The sequence below is a fragment of the Perognathus longimembris genome, chromosome 8 (assembly GCF_023159225.1).
Source record: "Perognathus longimembris pacificus isolate PPM17 chromosome 8, ASM2315922v1, whole genome shotgun sequence".
Lineage (NCBI taxonomy): Eukaryota > Metazoa > Chordata > Mammalia > Rodentia > Heteromyidae > Perognathus > Perognathus longimembris.
Window position 1 is genome coordinate 45,453,080 of NC_063168.1, and position 13,841 is coordinate 45,466,920.

The 13,841-nt window shown below is 37.7% G+C and overlaps 1 protein-coding gene across 3 annotated transcripts in view; it reads left to right on the top strand.

The window, feature by feature from the left end:
• The window catches only part of Fbxo11 (F-box protein 11), an 86,032-nt gene extending 72,405 nt beyond the window's left edge, over nt 1–13,627 (top strand). For all 3 annotated transcript variants that reach the window (XM_048352973.1, XM_048352974.1, XM_048352975.1), the window contains exons 12-23: nt 2,907–3,124; nt 5,591–5,676; nt 6,068–6,162; nt 7,880–8,002; nt 8,088–8,173; nt 9,249–9,325; nt 9,412–9,555; nt 11,319–11,429; nt 11,809–11,916; nt 12,083–12,191; nt 12,687–12,785; nt 12,867–13,627. In XM_048352973.1, the coding sequence (XP_048208930.1) occupies nt 2,907–3,124; nt 5,591–5,676; nt 6,068–6,162; nt 7,880–8,002; nt 8,088–8,173; nt 9,249–9,325; nt 9,412–9,555; nt 11,319–11,429; nt 11,809–11,916; nt 12,083–12,191; nt 12,687–12,785; nt 12,867–12,996 (1,386 nt within the window). In that variant the 3' untranslated portion in view covers nt 12,997–13,627. The remainder of the gene's footprint in view (nt 1–2,906; nt 3,125–5,590; nt 5,677–6,067; nt 6,163–7,879; nt 8,003–8,087; nt 8,174–9,248; nt 9,326–9,411; nt 9,556–11,318; nt 11,430–11,808; nt 11,917–12,082; nt 12,192–12,686; nt 12,786–12,866) is intronic.
• Nucleotides 13,628–13,841: the final 214 nt, after the last annotated feature.

Sequence of the window (13,841 nt, forward strand, 5' to 3'; positions counted from 1 at the left end):
ACCCAGGGTTTCATGAATACGAGTCAAGCACTCTTGCCACTAGGCCATATTCCCAGCCCCTTGTGCCATTTTTATTAGTTTTCTTTATTTTTTAGTTGCTTTTTTTAAACAAAGTACTGCAGGCTGGGTGAGTTATACAGAAAGGAGGCTGATTGTGACTGGTGGTTTTTGTCCAGAGTCAGAGAGCTGCATTTAGTTTTAGTTTTTTTTTTTTTTTGGCCAGTCCTGGGCCTTGGACTCAGGGCCTGAGCACTGTCCCTGGCTTCTTCCCGCTCAAGGCTAGCACTCTGCCACTTGAGCCACAGCGCCGCTTCTGGCCGTTTTCTGTATACGTGGTGCTGGGGAATTGAACCTAGGGCCTCGTGTATCCGAGGCAGGCACTCTTGCCGCTAGGCTATATCCCCAGCCCCGAGAGCTGCATTTAGTGATAGCTTTGTTGTCAGCAGAATCCTAAAGTGGCCCTGGGAATCATATGGAAAGAATTAGGGAACGTGATGAGTGTGTCTACCCTGTCTCACTGTTTTTTTCTCCCCTACCTTCAATTCTATGTCTTGACTTGTGACTTACAAGGCAAGCACATTGCCACTTGAGCCATGTCTTCAGCTCTTTTTCTCTGTCCGTCTTTCTTCTTCTCTCCCTCTTCTTCTCCCTCTCTCTCTTTATAAAGCAGCCAATATCGAACCATCACGGTTCCACCCTCTAGGTTCCTTATGCTATTCACTGCACAAAGGTCCTATCTCTAAACACTTTGTCTAGATTGAATTTCTGTCTGCTTTTGGTGTTTGACTTAGGAATCCCCACCCCCCCACCCCCACCTTGGCACTGTTCCTGAGGCTCTGTGAGCTCAAAGCTAGCCCTTTACCACTTTAGTCATAGTGCCACTTCCTGCTTTTTTTGAGTGGTTTATTGGAGATGAGTCTCAGACTTTTCTGCCCAGGCTGGCTTTAAAGCAAGATTCTCAGATCTCAGCCTCCTTAGTAGTAACTAGGATTACAGGCATGAGCCACCAGCACCTGGCTTTTGACCTAGGGTTTTTTGTTGCCTCTTTCCCTCACACCCCATGGCTGAGTTGTCAAATGTAGTGCCTTACGCGTATTCATGAAGCACACTACCACTGAATTACATTACTAAGTGCTGGTGGCTCACACCTATAGTCAGTCCTAGCTTTGTGAGATTTGAGGGTCATAGTTCAAGCCTGGGAGCCCAGGCAGGAATGTTTATGAGACTCTTATTTCCAATTAACTCCCCAAAAAGCCAGAAGTGAAGCTATGGCTCAAGTGGTAGAGTGCTTGCCTTGAGCAAAAACATCTCAGGAACAGTGTCCAGGCCATAAGTACAAGCCTTCACACACACACACACACACACACACACACACACACACACACACACCAGTGTCCAGGCCATAAGTACAAGCCTTAACACACACACACACACACACACACACACACACACACCCTACCTTGCTAATATTCTGAAGTTACATTTGTTAACGCTCAGAACTCTCCTTTTCGTTATCCAGAACTTACAATATTTAGCCAATATTTAGTGTTTTATAGATGGTAACATGGATTATGGAAGTTCATTTAAATGAAAATAGACATTGTTTATCTCAGTATATTTTAGATCTAATTTTCACATATAAGAACATGTGCTGTTTGTCTCTCTGAGCTTTGGTTTACATCACTTAACATGATTTGTTCTAGTTCCATTCATTTCCCCACAAATGACTTTATTTTATTCTTTCTAATGGCTGTATAAAATTCCATTGTGATAGATTTTTTTGGATCCATTCATCTATTGTAGGGCATCTGGGTTGTTTCCATAGCTTAGCTGTTGTGAGTAGTGTGGCAAGGAACATGGATATACAAGTGTCTTTGTCCTATCTTGGCTCATGATGTTCAGGGTAGATGCCCAGGAGTGGTATGGCTGGATCATAAGGAAGATCTATGTTTAGTATTTTGAGGAACCTCCAGACTGCTGTACAGAGTGGTTGGTTGTACTAGTTTACATTCCCACCAACAGTGCAGTAGGGTTCTTTTTTCCCATCTCCACCATTTTTTGTTGTTGAATGTTGGCCATTCTAACTGGCATGAAATGGAGTCTCAGTTTTGTTTTGATTTGCATTTCCTTTATGGCCAAGGATGATGAGTATTTCCTCATGTTTGGGGGATTTTTTTGTTTTGGGGTTGTTGTTGTTTTTTTGTTTTGTTTTGTTTTTGCCATTCTTACCTCTTTTGCTGAGAAGTCTCTCCTTAGCTCCCTGGCCCATTTAGTGACTGGTTTATTAGGTTTGGGAACTCGTTATATATTTTGGATGTTGGGACTTTTTAAAAAAATGGTGCTAGGAATCAAAATACTAAGTACTTTATCATTGAAACCCAAACAGTGTAAGAATTTGGTATTTTGTTGTTGTTTTTGTGCCAGTCCTGGGGCTTGAACTCAGGAACTAGGCACTGTTCCTGGGCTCCTTTTGCTCAAGGCTATCACTCTACCACTTGAGCCATAGCGTCACTTCTGGACTTTTCTGTTTATGTGGTACTAAGGAATCAAACCCAGTGCTTCATGCATGCTAGGTAAGCACTAAACCACTAAGTCACATTCCCAGCCCTGTTATAACATTTTTAAGGCAACCAAAGCTTATTTTCTTTCCTTTAGCCTTTTGAGGAAGGATACATATATTTGGATTATTACATGTGTTATACTTATTAAGTAGATCTTTTTTTTCCTTTGAATGTGTTTAGAGGATTTAGAACAATAAGTAGTTACTTAAACATTTAAATGTTTTCATGTTTGTATTTGGGCTCTTGAACATTTCTGATACATAATTTGGAGAACTGTGTTTAAAAGTCTTTCATGTGATATTTCTTTTCCACAAGTAGCCTCAAGAAAAAGTCTGTATTTTTCAGGGTTACTTTGAAAGTTGCAACATACACAGAAACAGGATAGCAGGCTTTGAAGTCAAAGCATATGCTAACCCCACAGTGGTTCGATGTGAAATTCACCATGGGCAAACTGGAGGAATATATGTCCATGAAAAAGGAAGAGGACAATTCATAGAGAATAAAATCTATGCAAACAACTTTGCAGGTGTATGGATTACCTCAAATAGTGACCCAACAATAAGGTATTTGCATATTATGATGGATATTGCTTTTTCACATCAAGGCTGCTGTATAAGAAAAGTTATGATCCTAAGCTTTTAACTTTTAAAGCATTTTTCTTAATTTCTGACTACTGTTATAAATTAGGGAGATTGTTTGGTGTGTACCAGTCCTAGGACTTGAACTCAAGGCCTGGGCACTATCCCTGAGTATTTTTGCTTAAGGCTAACACTCTACCACTTGAGCAACAGCTACACTTCCAACATTTTTTGGCAATTGGAGATGAGAATCTCATGGACTTTCCTGCCTGGACTGGCTTTGAACTGTAGCCCTCAAATCCCACTAGTGCTCAGCCAAGTTAGGTTTTTGTAATCATATATATGCCTCTGAATGAACAGAATTATTTCACAATTTTTGCATTGTTTTCTTTTTATTAATGATCTCTGCCATACACAATATTTTATGAACAGTTGTAAATGCTATGGTTTCTGTTTTTAATTCATCCAACAGTATTATATGTGAAACAGGGGCTGTCACCTTCGTTTGGAACCTGAATGGCTTGTCTTCTTTTGTCTGTAAAAAAGATAAATAGAAATAGAGTGACTGAAAAATTAGGGTAACTCAGAAAATTCATTATGTCACAGGTGGTTTTGGCAGTACTGGGGTTTGAGCTCAGGACCTTGTTCTTGCTTGACTGGCACTCTACCACTTGAGCCACCTCCAGCAGTCTTAGAAAAAGTAATATCAAAAGTCAAGGGGCTGGGAATATGGCCTAGTGAGTGGTAAAGTACTCATCTTGTATACACGAAGCCCTGGGTTCTATTCCTCAGCATTACATATATAGAAAAAGTTGGAAGTGGCACTGTGACTCAAGGGGTAACCTTGAGCAAAAAGAAGCCAGGGACAGTGCTCAAGCCCTGAGTTCAAGCCCCAGGACTGGCAAAAAAAAAAAGTCAAAACTTGAAGCCATCACTTTGCCTGTAGTTCTACTGCCCTTCTGATCACAGCAAGAAAACAAATAGAGGTTTAAAGGCATTAGCCAAGATAGCAGTAAAGAGCTATTCTAATCAAATAGCACAGATTATTCATTTTCTTTTCTTTCCTTTTTATTTTTTGGTGCTAGTCCTGAGGCTTGGACTCAGAGCTTGGGCGCTGTCCCTGATCCCCTGATCTTTTTTGCTCAAGGCTAGCATGCTACTTGAGCCATAGCTACACTTCCAGCTTTTTTTTTTTTTTTTTTTTTTTTTTTTTTTTTGAGTAGTTAATTGGAGGTAAGAATCTCACTGTCTTTCCTGCCTGGGCTGCCTTCAAACTATGATCCTCAGATCTCAGCCCCCTGAGTAGGTAGTTTTACAGGTGAGACTACCAGTGCCTAGCTAGATTGTTCCTACTTGTCAAATATTTCTACTGGCTTAGGAAAATATTGTGGGATTTCTGTCTTTAGTATTTATCAAATGTTTCTAACTTATCTAAAAGAAATTGTGTTTAATGCTGTGAAGAGACTTTACAAAAAATGTTTTTGGACTGGATATATAATTCAATAATAAGATCATTTGCCTAGCATGTGTACAGCTCTAAATACCCAAATGCTTTTTGTGTGTTTGTTAGTCTTAGGGTTTGAACTAGGGGTCTGGGCACTGTCCCTGAGCTTTTGTGCTCAAGGCTAGTACTCTTACCAGGTGAGCCACAGCTCCACTTTTGGCTTTTTCCTTATTTAATTGGAGATAAGAGTCTTAACGGACTTTCCTGCCCCCGTTAGCTTCAAACCACTCTCAGATCTCAGCCTCCCTAAGTAGCTAGGATTACAGGAATGAGCCACCAGCACACAGCACCAAATGCTGGGAGGTTTTTTGTTTGTTTTTTTGGCCAGTCCTGGGGCTTGGACTCAGGGCCTGAGCATTGTCCCTGGCTTCTTTCTGCTCTCAAGCAGTGCCACAGGTCCACTTCTGGCCATTTTCTGTATATGTGGTGCTGGGGAGTTGAACCCAGGGCTTCATGTATACAAAGCAAGCACTCTTGCCACTAGGCCATATTCCCAGCCCCCCAAATGCTATTTTTGTTCCAAGCAATAGGTGGTTTTTCCATAGCTTTCAGTATTAAAAAGAACTAAAAGGGGGCTGGGAATATGGCCTAGTGGCAAGAGTGCTTGCCTTGTATACATGAGGCCCTGGGTTCGATTCCCCAGCACCACATATACAGAAAATGGCCAGAAGTGGCGCTGTGGCTCAAGTGGCAGAGTGCTAGCCTTGAGCAAAAAGAAGCCAGGGACAGTGCTCAGGCCTTGAGTTCAAGGCCCAGGAATGGCCCAAAAAAAAAAAAAGAACTAAAAGAAAATTTAGAAATCCTGTCAGTGCCTTATTCTACAAGTTTTAACTTTTAGAGCCTCAGTTTGTTAAACTTTCATATAATCATGAGTGGCCTTATAGTTGTATAAAACAAGCTTTGATAAGTAGATGTTTGGGTAAAACTATTATTTTACATAATTTTAGGGGGAATTCTATATTTAATGGAAATCAAGGAGGAGTTTACATCTTTGGTGATGGACGAGGCCTTATTGAAGGAAATGACATTTATGGTAAGCATAAGGTCTTATTATTTAAAACTTACAGATTAGCGTGACTTCTTGATACTAATTTGATGCTGATTTGGTTTTTGTTTTTTTTTAAGTAGTTATTCAAAGGGGTTTCAGTTCAACATATCAGTTTATGAGGATAATGGATCTTGATCAATGTCATCACCCTTTTCATCATTCTGATTTAAATCTCTACTCTTAACCATAATTCTACTCTAATACCTACAGTCACTCTACATCTATTTACACTCAAGTTAACACTCAAGTTCATTTAATTTAGTCTTGTAATGCTCATAAAATTCTGGTGAATTTTTTTACCTACTACCTGATAAATGTCTTGCTGTGTCTCACTGGGTTTTTAAGTGTTGACATTATAACTTTTGTTTTTAAATAGGCAATGCATTAGCAGGAATTCAGATTAGGACAAACAGTTGTCCAATTGTTCGACATAACAAAATCCATGATGGACAACATGGTGGAATTTATGTGGTAAGTTACAGTATGTAGACTCATATATCAAAACTGGCACATACTTATTTATAATCCCAGTGCATAAGAGTTGAAATAAAAGGATTGTGATTTCAGTATCCTGGGCTACACAGTGAGATGTACCCTCTTCCCCGCCCCCCCCCCCCCCAGAAAAATAGAAAGGATTGAAGGAACTATATCTATTTGGTAGGCCATATTCAACTTTTAGGGTATGATTTTGTAACTTTCTTTAATATATAGAAAATAGAACTAGGACCATAACTCAAGTGAGAGTGTTTGCAAGTGCCAAGTTCTGAGTTTAATCCCCAGCACCATGAAAAAATAAGAAACTAGACTTTAGTTCTTTCTGACATTATGTGAATGACTTGAAATGTGTGAAATTATTTAATCAGCAGCTGACTAAATTTGGGCATAGGAGAGACAGTAGCTTTTTCTTGAAGTCTTAATTATTGGGAGGCTATGCTAAAGTCCTTACAATAACTGGCAATTTGTATTATATTTGTTACACTGGAGTTTTGTCAGTATGACTGTTGTGTAAATCTGTGAAAGTCTATAAAAGCATTAAGTAAAGTCATAATATTACTATAATTACTAGTAATACAGACTAGGATATATTTATTTTCTGAAAAAAGCCAGTTTTTAATTTGAATTTGCGTGAAACATAATTATTTGCAGACTGAAAACTGTATTAATCCTGTGTCTTAAAATAGTTATCTGAAGCTGTTACAGTTCTCAAATATTTAAAATAGAAGAACTATCAAAAAAGATCTTTGTTATACCAGATATGCCTTTTAATTTCTAATTACAGAAATTACTCATATCTTTTTTTTTAATTTTTATTGTCAAACTGATGTACAGAGAGGTTACAGTTTCATACATTAGGCATTGGATACATTTCTTGTACTGTTTGTTACCTCCTCCCTCATTCAGAAATTACTCATATCTTAAATTTAGTTTAAAAGAAAATTTTAGGACTGCAGGTATGGCTCAAATGGTAGAACAACCAGCCTAGCAAGTATGAGGTCTTGGGATCAAACCACCTTAGAAAGAAAGATTTTTCAAACGTGGTCATACCATTGTGGTACGATTTCACCAGTGAAATTGGTATGGCATAATTATTGATTCTACTGAATGAGAGGGCTTCAGTTTGAGACATCTCCCTTAGACATACATACATACACATGGACAAAAAAGGGAAACTAAAATACTCTTCCCTCCACCCCCCCAAAAAAGTGTTTGTTGGAGAGATGGGGTATAATTAAATGGTAGTGCATATTCTTTGTTTTGTTTTGTTATTTCTTGTGCCAGTCCTGGGGCTTGAACTCAGCCTGGGTACTGTTCCTTAATTGTTTGGCTCAAGGCTAATGGTCTGTCACTTAAACCACAGCTCCACTTTGAGCTAAGAGTTAAATGGAGATAAAAGTCTTAGACTTTATTTACTACTCAGGTTCGTTTTGAACCATAATCCTCAGATCTCAGCCTCCTGAGTTGCTATGACCACCAGCTCCCAGCAGAGCACATTCTTACCATGTTGAGAGGCCTTGGGTTCACTCACTAGCACTAGCACCCAAAAAGAAAAAAGGGGAAAATATATATATATATATGACATTACCCGAGAGAAATCAGAATTGTTTGCATGACCATCTTTAATGGGAGGACATACTGTGTACTTGCTTAGAGATGCATATTAATTGTAACCAGTGTAACTTTTATTTAGCATGAAAAAGGACAAGGAGTAATAGAAGAAAATGAAGTTTATAGTAATACTCTGGCTGGGGTCTGGGTGACAACTGGTAGCACTCCAGTACTCAGAAGAAACCGGATACACAGTGGCAAACAGGTAAGATTAGCAGTTTATACTTGCTCTTTGGAAAATACTGCCTCGTAAAAGCAAATAACTCTTGAATATTTTTTTTTAATTTTAGGTTGGTGTTTATTTTTATGACAATGGACATGGAGTGCTAGAGGACAATGATATCTATAATCATATGTATTCAGGGGTTCAAATAAGGTAAATGTTTTTACATTTGGCTTGCTTTGGGGAGGTCTTGGGAGTATTTGGACTATGTGGAAAGAACTTATTTGGGGGGAGGTGAGTGTGGTGTGTGTGTGTTTAGAACTTATTTGGGGGGAGGTGAGTGTGGTGTGTGTGTATGTGTGTGTTTATATGTTTATATTCTTATTACATTCTTAAATGATCAGAATGTAGTTTTTCTTGGTCTGGTTGGGCAGGAAGCAATGGCAGGTCACAAGAGCGCATTTTCACTGCTCCGCATTGTACCTTATGCCTGGCATGTCATTAATAAAATAATCATTTTTGTTGTTGTGTGTTTTTTGGTTTTTTGGTGTGTTTTTTTTGTCAGTCCTGGGGCTTGAACTTAAGGCCTGAGCTCTGTCCCTGGCTTCTTTTTGCTCAAAGCTAGCATTCTACCACTTGAGCCACAGCGCCACTTCTGGCTTTTTTTTTTTTTAATATATGTGGTGCTGAAGAATTGAACCCAAGGCTTCATTTACTCATTTATTAGGAAATACAGAATTGAGTGAGTTAAACCTTTTTTTCTTTTGTGATGCTACTGAAGCTTGAATTCAAACACACAAAAAAAATTATTTTTTTTTGGCCAGTCCTGGGGCTTGGACTCGGCTTGAGCACTGTCCCTGGCTTCTTTTTGCTCAAGACTAGCACTGTACCACTTGAGCCACAACACCACTTCTGGCTTTTTCTGTATATGTAGTGCTGAGGAATCGAACCCAGGGCTTCATGTATGTGAGGCAAGCACCCTACCGCTAGGCCATATTCCCAGCCCTCAAACACACATTCTTACTTGGCTTTTTCACTGGTGTTCTGAGCTATACACTCCAAGCTTTTTGTTCATTGGAGTTAAGTCTTTTGGACTTGTCTGCTATGGCTGATATGCAGCAGAGATTCTTAGATCTCAGCCTCCTGAGTAGCTAGGTTTACAAGTGTGAGCCACCAGTGCCTAACTTAAATTATTTCCCATTGTGTGGTTGGTTAATTGTGGATGTCTCCAAATGGGATATGGGTGTAGAAATTATTTAAATGGTATTACTTTCTATCTTACCCATAGGACTGGAAGCAACCCCAAAATTAGACGCAACAAAATTTGGGGAGGACAGAATGGTGGAATTCTAGTTTATAATTCTGGTATGTTTAATTCATCTTGTTCTGTATGTTAATAAAATTTAGAAATATACTTTCTAAATAATATGCCTAAATGTTTGTATTCATAGGACTAGGCTGTATAGAAGACAATGAAATATTTGACAATGCTATGGCTGGCGTATGGATTAAGACAGATAGTAATCCTACTCTAAGAAGAAATAAAATCCATGATGGAAGAGATGGTGGAATCTGTATATTTAATGGGGGTCGAGGTATTGTTGTTAATTTTGCATTAGTGAAAAAATCAATTTTCCGTTACTCTTCTATATCATTAATGATCAATAACATTGCTAACTAATGTTATAAATGAGTCATTTTCCTTATCAATTCTTGAGATGGTTTAGATTAGTGCCTAAAGTTAAAGTAGACATGTTTACAGCTTTTTCTTTTGTAGCCACTTTGCCTCTGCCAGTTATCAGTAAAGCTTTTTGAAGATAGAATTTGTTTATATCCTCACTCTGGACCTTTTCATTACTCAGCATAGTGATGATAGAATAAACATTAAAATTGAGAACTAAGTGTGAGAAATTAACTGGTATGTAAATACAGGTATGGCTTTTGTTAGAGAACAAAGTTAAATTAGCCTAAGTGTGCCTGACTTTGGTATCCACAAGTCAACTCCCCTATTCATGAGGCAAAAGTTCCACAGTGCAGTACATGATATTCAGATTAGAGAAAAACCCTGAATGCAAATCTATCAGTAATTGAAAATCGTACACTGTCTTACATGGAAGGATAATTAAAAATGCCAAGACTCAGTGAACACAAGTTAACTGCTATAGGCAGACAATGATGGCCTTATTAATGATGTATTCTCAAGTTTAGAACCTAGTAGTTCGCTACTGTGATACAAGACTGAACACGAGAAAGTGAGGACATAAAATACAAAAACTTGATTTTTGTTGTAGTTAAGATTGTGCAATATATTCACTGGTAAATGGGGTGTGTGCATTCTTAGTGTAATTATTTCACTTCACTGGTTCTGTAAATGCTGACTAAACATCTCTCTACCTACCACTGTGATAGAGATACTAAAGATAAAATGGTGAATAAAACAGTACTATATCCATAAAATGTAGTCTAATGGAGTGTGGCACATTGTATTACTCTAATGGGTGAGTAAAATCCCATTGTGTATATATACCACATTTTCTTGATCACTTCATCCACTGAGGGGTATCTGGACTGATCCCACACCTTGGCTGTGGTGAATAGTGCTGCAATGAACATGGTTGTGCTGGTGGCGTTACTGTATCCTGGTTTGTGATCTTTTGGACAGTGGCCCAGAGTGGAATTGCTAGATCACAGGGCAATTCTGTTTAGTTTTTTGAGTTGTTGAACAAATTTACATTTCCACCAGCAGCGTATTAGGGTCACTATGCCCATTTTAAAGTCTAAAGAGAAGGTAAGTAACTTGCTCACTTATATAACTCAAGGGTAGAACATTTGAAAGCATTGATTCTTCAGCTCACTCTCATGTTACAATGCCAAGGTTAAAGATATGGAAGAACCTTCTTGAGGATATAAGGTACACATAAAAATCTCAGAATATATAGCAGAGCAGGAAGTGAAGACAAGATTATGGTTTTAGGCCAGCCAGGCAGTTAAGAGCCTTACATCAAAAATAAGCCTTGTGGGCTAATCCAAGCAAAAGCACTAAAAACAAAAGCACATGGGGGCATATCTCAAGTGATAGAGTGCTTATCACAGGTCCAGAGTTGAGTCCTGGGTTAACATACTTGGACAAGTAAGCTGAAAGACAAGACAACCTTATTGGAAACCATGCAGATGAAAGGAGACTGAAACGAATTGGGAATGACTAGTAATAACAGCTGGGGGAGAAAAACTGTTTTGGTTGAAAAGTCCTACAAATTGACAGTGTACAACTATAAAGTAAAAGGAAAATCTACTTACCACCAAAAACGTTTAGTAAAGTTTGTTATGTGCCTTAATCTAAGGAAATATTTTATTATAGGTCTCCTTGAAGAAAATGATATTTTCAGGAATGCTCAAGCAGGTGTTCTCATCAGCACTAATAGCCATCCAGTCTTAAGGAAAAATAGAATATTTGATGGATTTGCTGCAGGTTTGTATTTTCCCTTGTTATGACTTATTTGATGTATCCCACTATTAAACTGTTTAGTCAGTGCAATTTGACAATATGAATAGACTAAATGCAGGCCTGTATTACCATCATGAAACGTTTAAACTTTATGTATACAAAATCCAGACATTCCTTTGCTCTCTTGTATGTAAACTAACTCCTACCCAAACTTAGGTCTGTGCACTGTACCCTTCTGTTTGTCAGCAATGGAATCTAAATTACTTGCAACTTATTCTTAAAAGGACTAATGTACCTTCTACACATGAAAAGTGTCAATTAAGCACTAGTTTACAGCATTTGTAGTTGTGGGTTTAAGAAATAGCATAGTGACACATCTGCTTGTTTGTAAATTTTACTTCAGGTATTGAAATTACAAATCATGCAACTGCAACACTAGAAGGCAATCAGATTTTTAACAACCGATTTGGAGGCTTATTTTTAGCATCTGGTGTTAATGTGACAATGAAAGGTATGTTGGTGTCTATTCTGCCTACAAATACATGGGTAATCAGAAGCCACTGTTTAGAATCCTCCCATCCTTCCCCAAACTATGAGGGAAAAACAAAAAGAAAACTTTGTTTTGACTTGAACCCACTTCCATTTCTGTAATCCTTTCTCCTTTTCTTTTATTACAGATAACAAAATAATGAACAATCAAGATGCTATAGAAAAGGCTGTTAGTAGAGGCCAGTGTTTATATAAAATATCAAGTTATACCAGCTATCCCATGCATGATTTCTACAGGTATATTTCAAAGTTATCTGAATCCTAGAAAAGATAAAGCGATTCCTTTGTAAGCTGGCAGTGCTTAGCATTTTTTAGCTGTTTACTAGTGGAAAGAACTGAAAATTTTTTTTCATATTGTCTACACTGAAGTTTATAATCAAATCCATTACTATGTAATATATAATGCAGTACTAATCAAAATATGGATGTTTACCTGTAAAATAAAGCTCATTAGATTTGAGTGAAAATGCTACTTTCCCAAATTGATTCAACCCAGACTTAATAGTAACTAAGCTGATACATATTTTTAACTGCATTTTTAAAGCAACTTTAAAGTCATTGCAGGTTCAAAGTAGCAGAAATCCTGCCTAACTAGTAAAAAGCCTAAATCCAAATCCCAATACTTAAAAAGAAAAAAAAACAATCACTTTGTTTTCACAAAAATGACAGAAAATGTATTTGGAATTCTTGATATGCTTGAAGAAAAATAATGCAAGGTTTTGCTTTTTTTAGATGTCACACTTGTAACACCACAGATCGAAATGCCATTTGTGTGAACTGCATTAAGAAGTGCCATCAGGGACATGATGTAGAATTTATTAGACATGATAGGTATGTAGCATACTTATTACTATGTTTTCCAATTATTTCCTCCCCATTTTTCCTAATTTTTGGGTTTTCGTTTTGCTTTAGGTTTTTCTGTGACTGTGGTGCTGGAACACTGTCTAATCCTTGTACATTAGCTGGTGAGCCTACACACGACACAGACACACTATATGACTCTGCTCCACCTATAGAATCTAATACATTGCAGCACAACTGAATTCCTTCCCTAAAGAAAAAGTCCTGCCATTCTAACATCATAACTTAAAACATTTTTTGGAAGAAAATATTTGCCCATGCTACAGGAAGAGACTGTATTTAAAAAATGGATACAAAAGGTCAGTTGACACTATGAAGCTCAAGCTACCAAAAAGAAAGTGGCAATATATTGACTCAGGATCTCAAAGCTGGGTGTTTTAGCATTACTGTGTAAAGACTTGAAGGGACAGAAGTGAAGAAAATAAGCTGCAATTTTGTACAGATACCAACTTTCTGAAAAGCTGGTGTTTTTACAACTAGCATTGAATGCAGTCTAATTTGCAGTAGTAATCTTCAATAGACGAGCAGCTTTGTTGCTGCCTTTATGGACATGGGTACCAATTGCTTTTGTAATATGGTAAAAATGTGAGCTAGCACTTCTGCGTTTCTTTTGATTTTTTAACATGTATTCAGATTGAGAAATATGATTTTAATGCTTTAATCTCATGTAGTTTGTTTTTAATTTCAAGCAAAATCTTATTGTACTTGAATGTGCCCTGTTTTGTTAGCACACCTAGACTTGCTGTAACTGTACTCATGTCCCAGTATGTACGTTCTTTCTATGAAAGAGAAAACACTAATCTTAAATTATATCCAGCAATGTTTCTGGTATCCTTTAAGAAAAGTTAACTATTATTTCCTTCCCTTCCCCATGCAGCATTCAAAACCACCCCTAGAAAAAGTGAGTGTTTTAATGAGACTTCCTAGGAAGGGATGCACTGTAAAACAAAAGTATTCTTGTAACTCAGTTTTGTGAAAGGTAAAAACTACTATGTTTTAAAGTACACTTCAGAAAGTCTCTTCAAA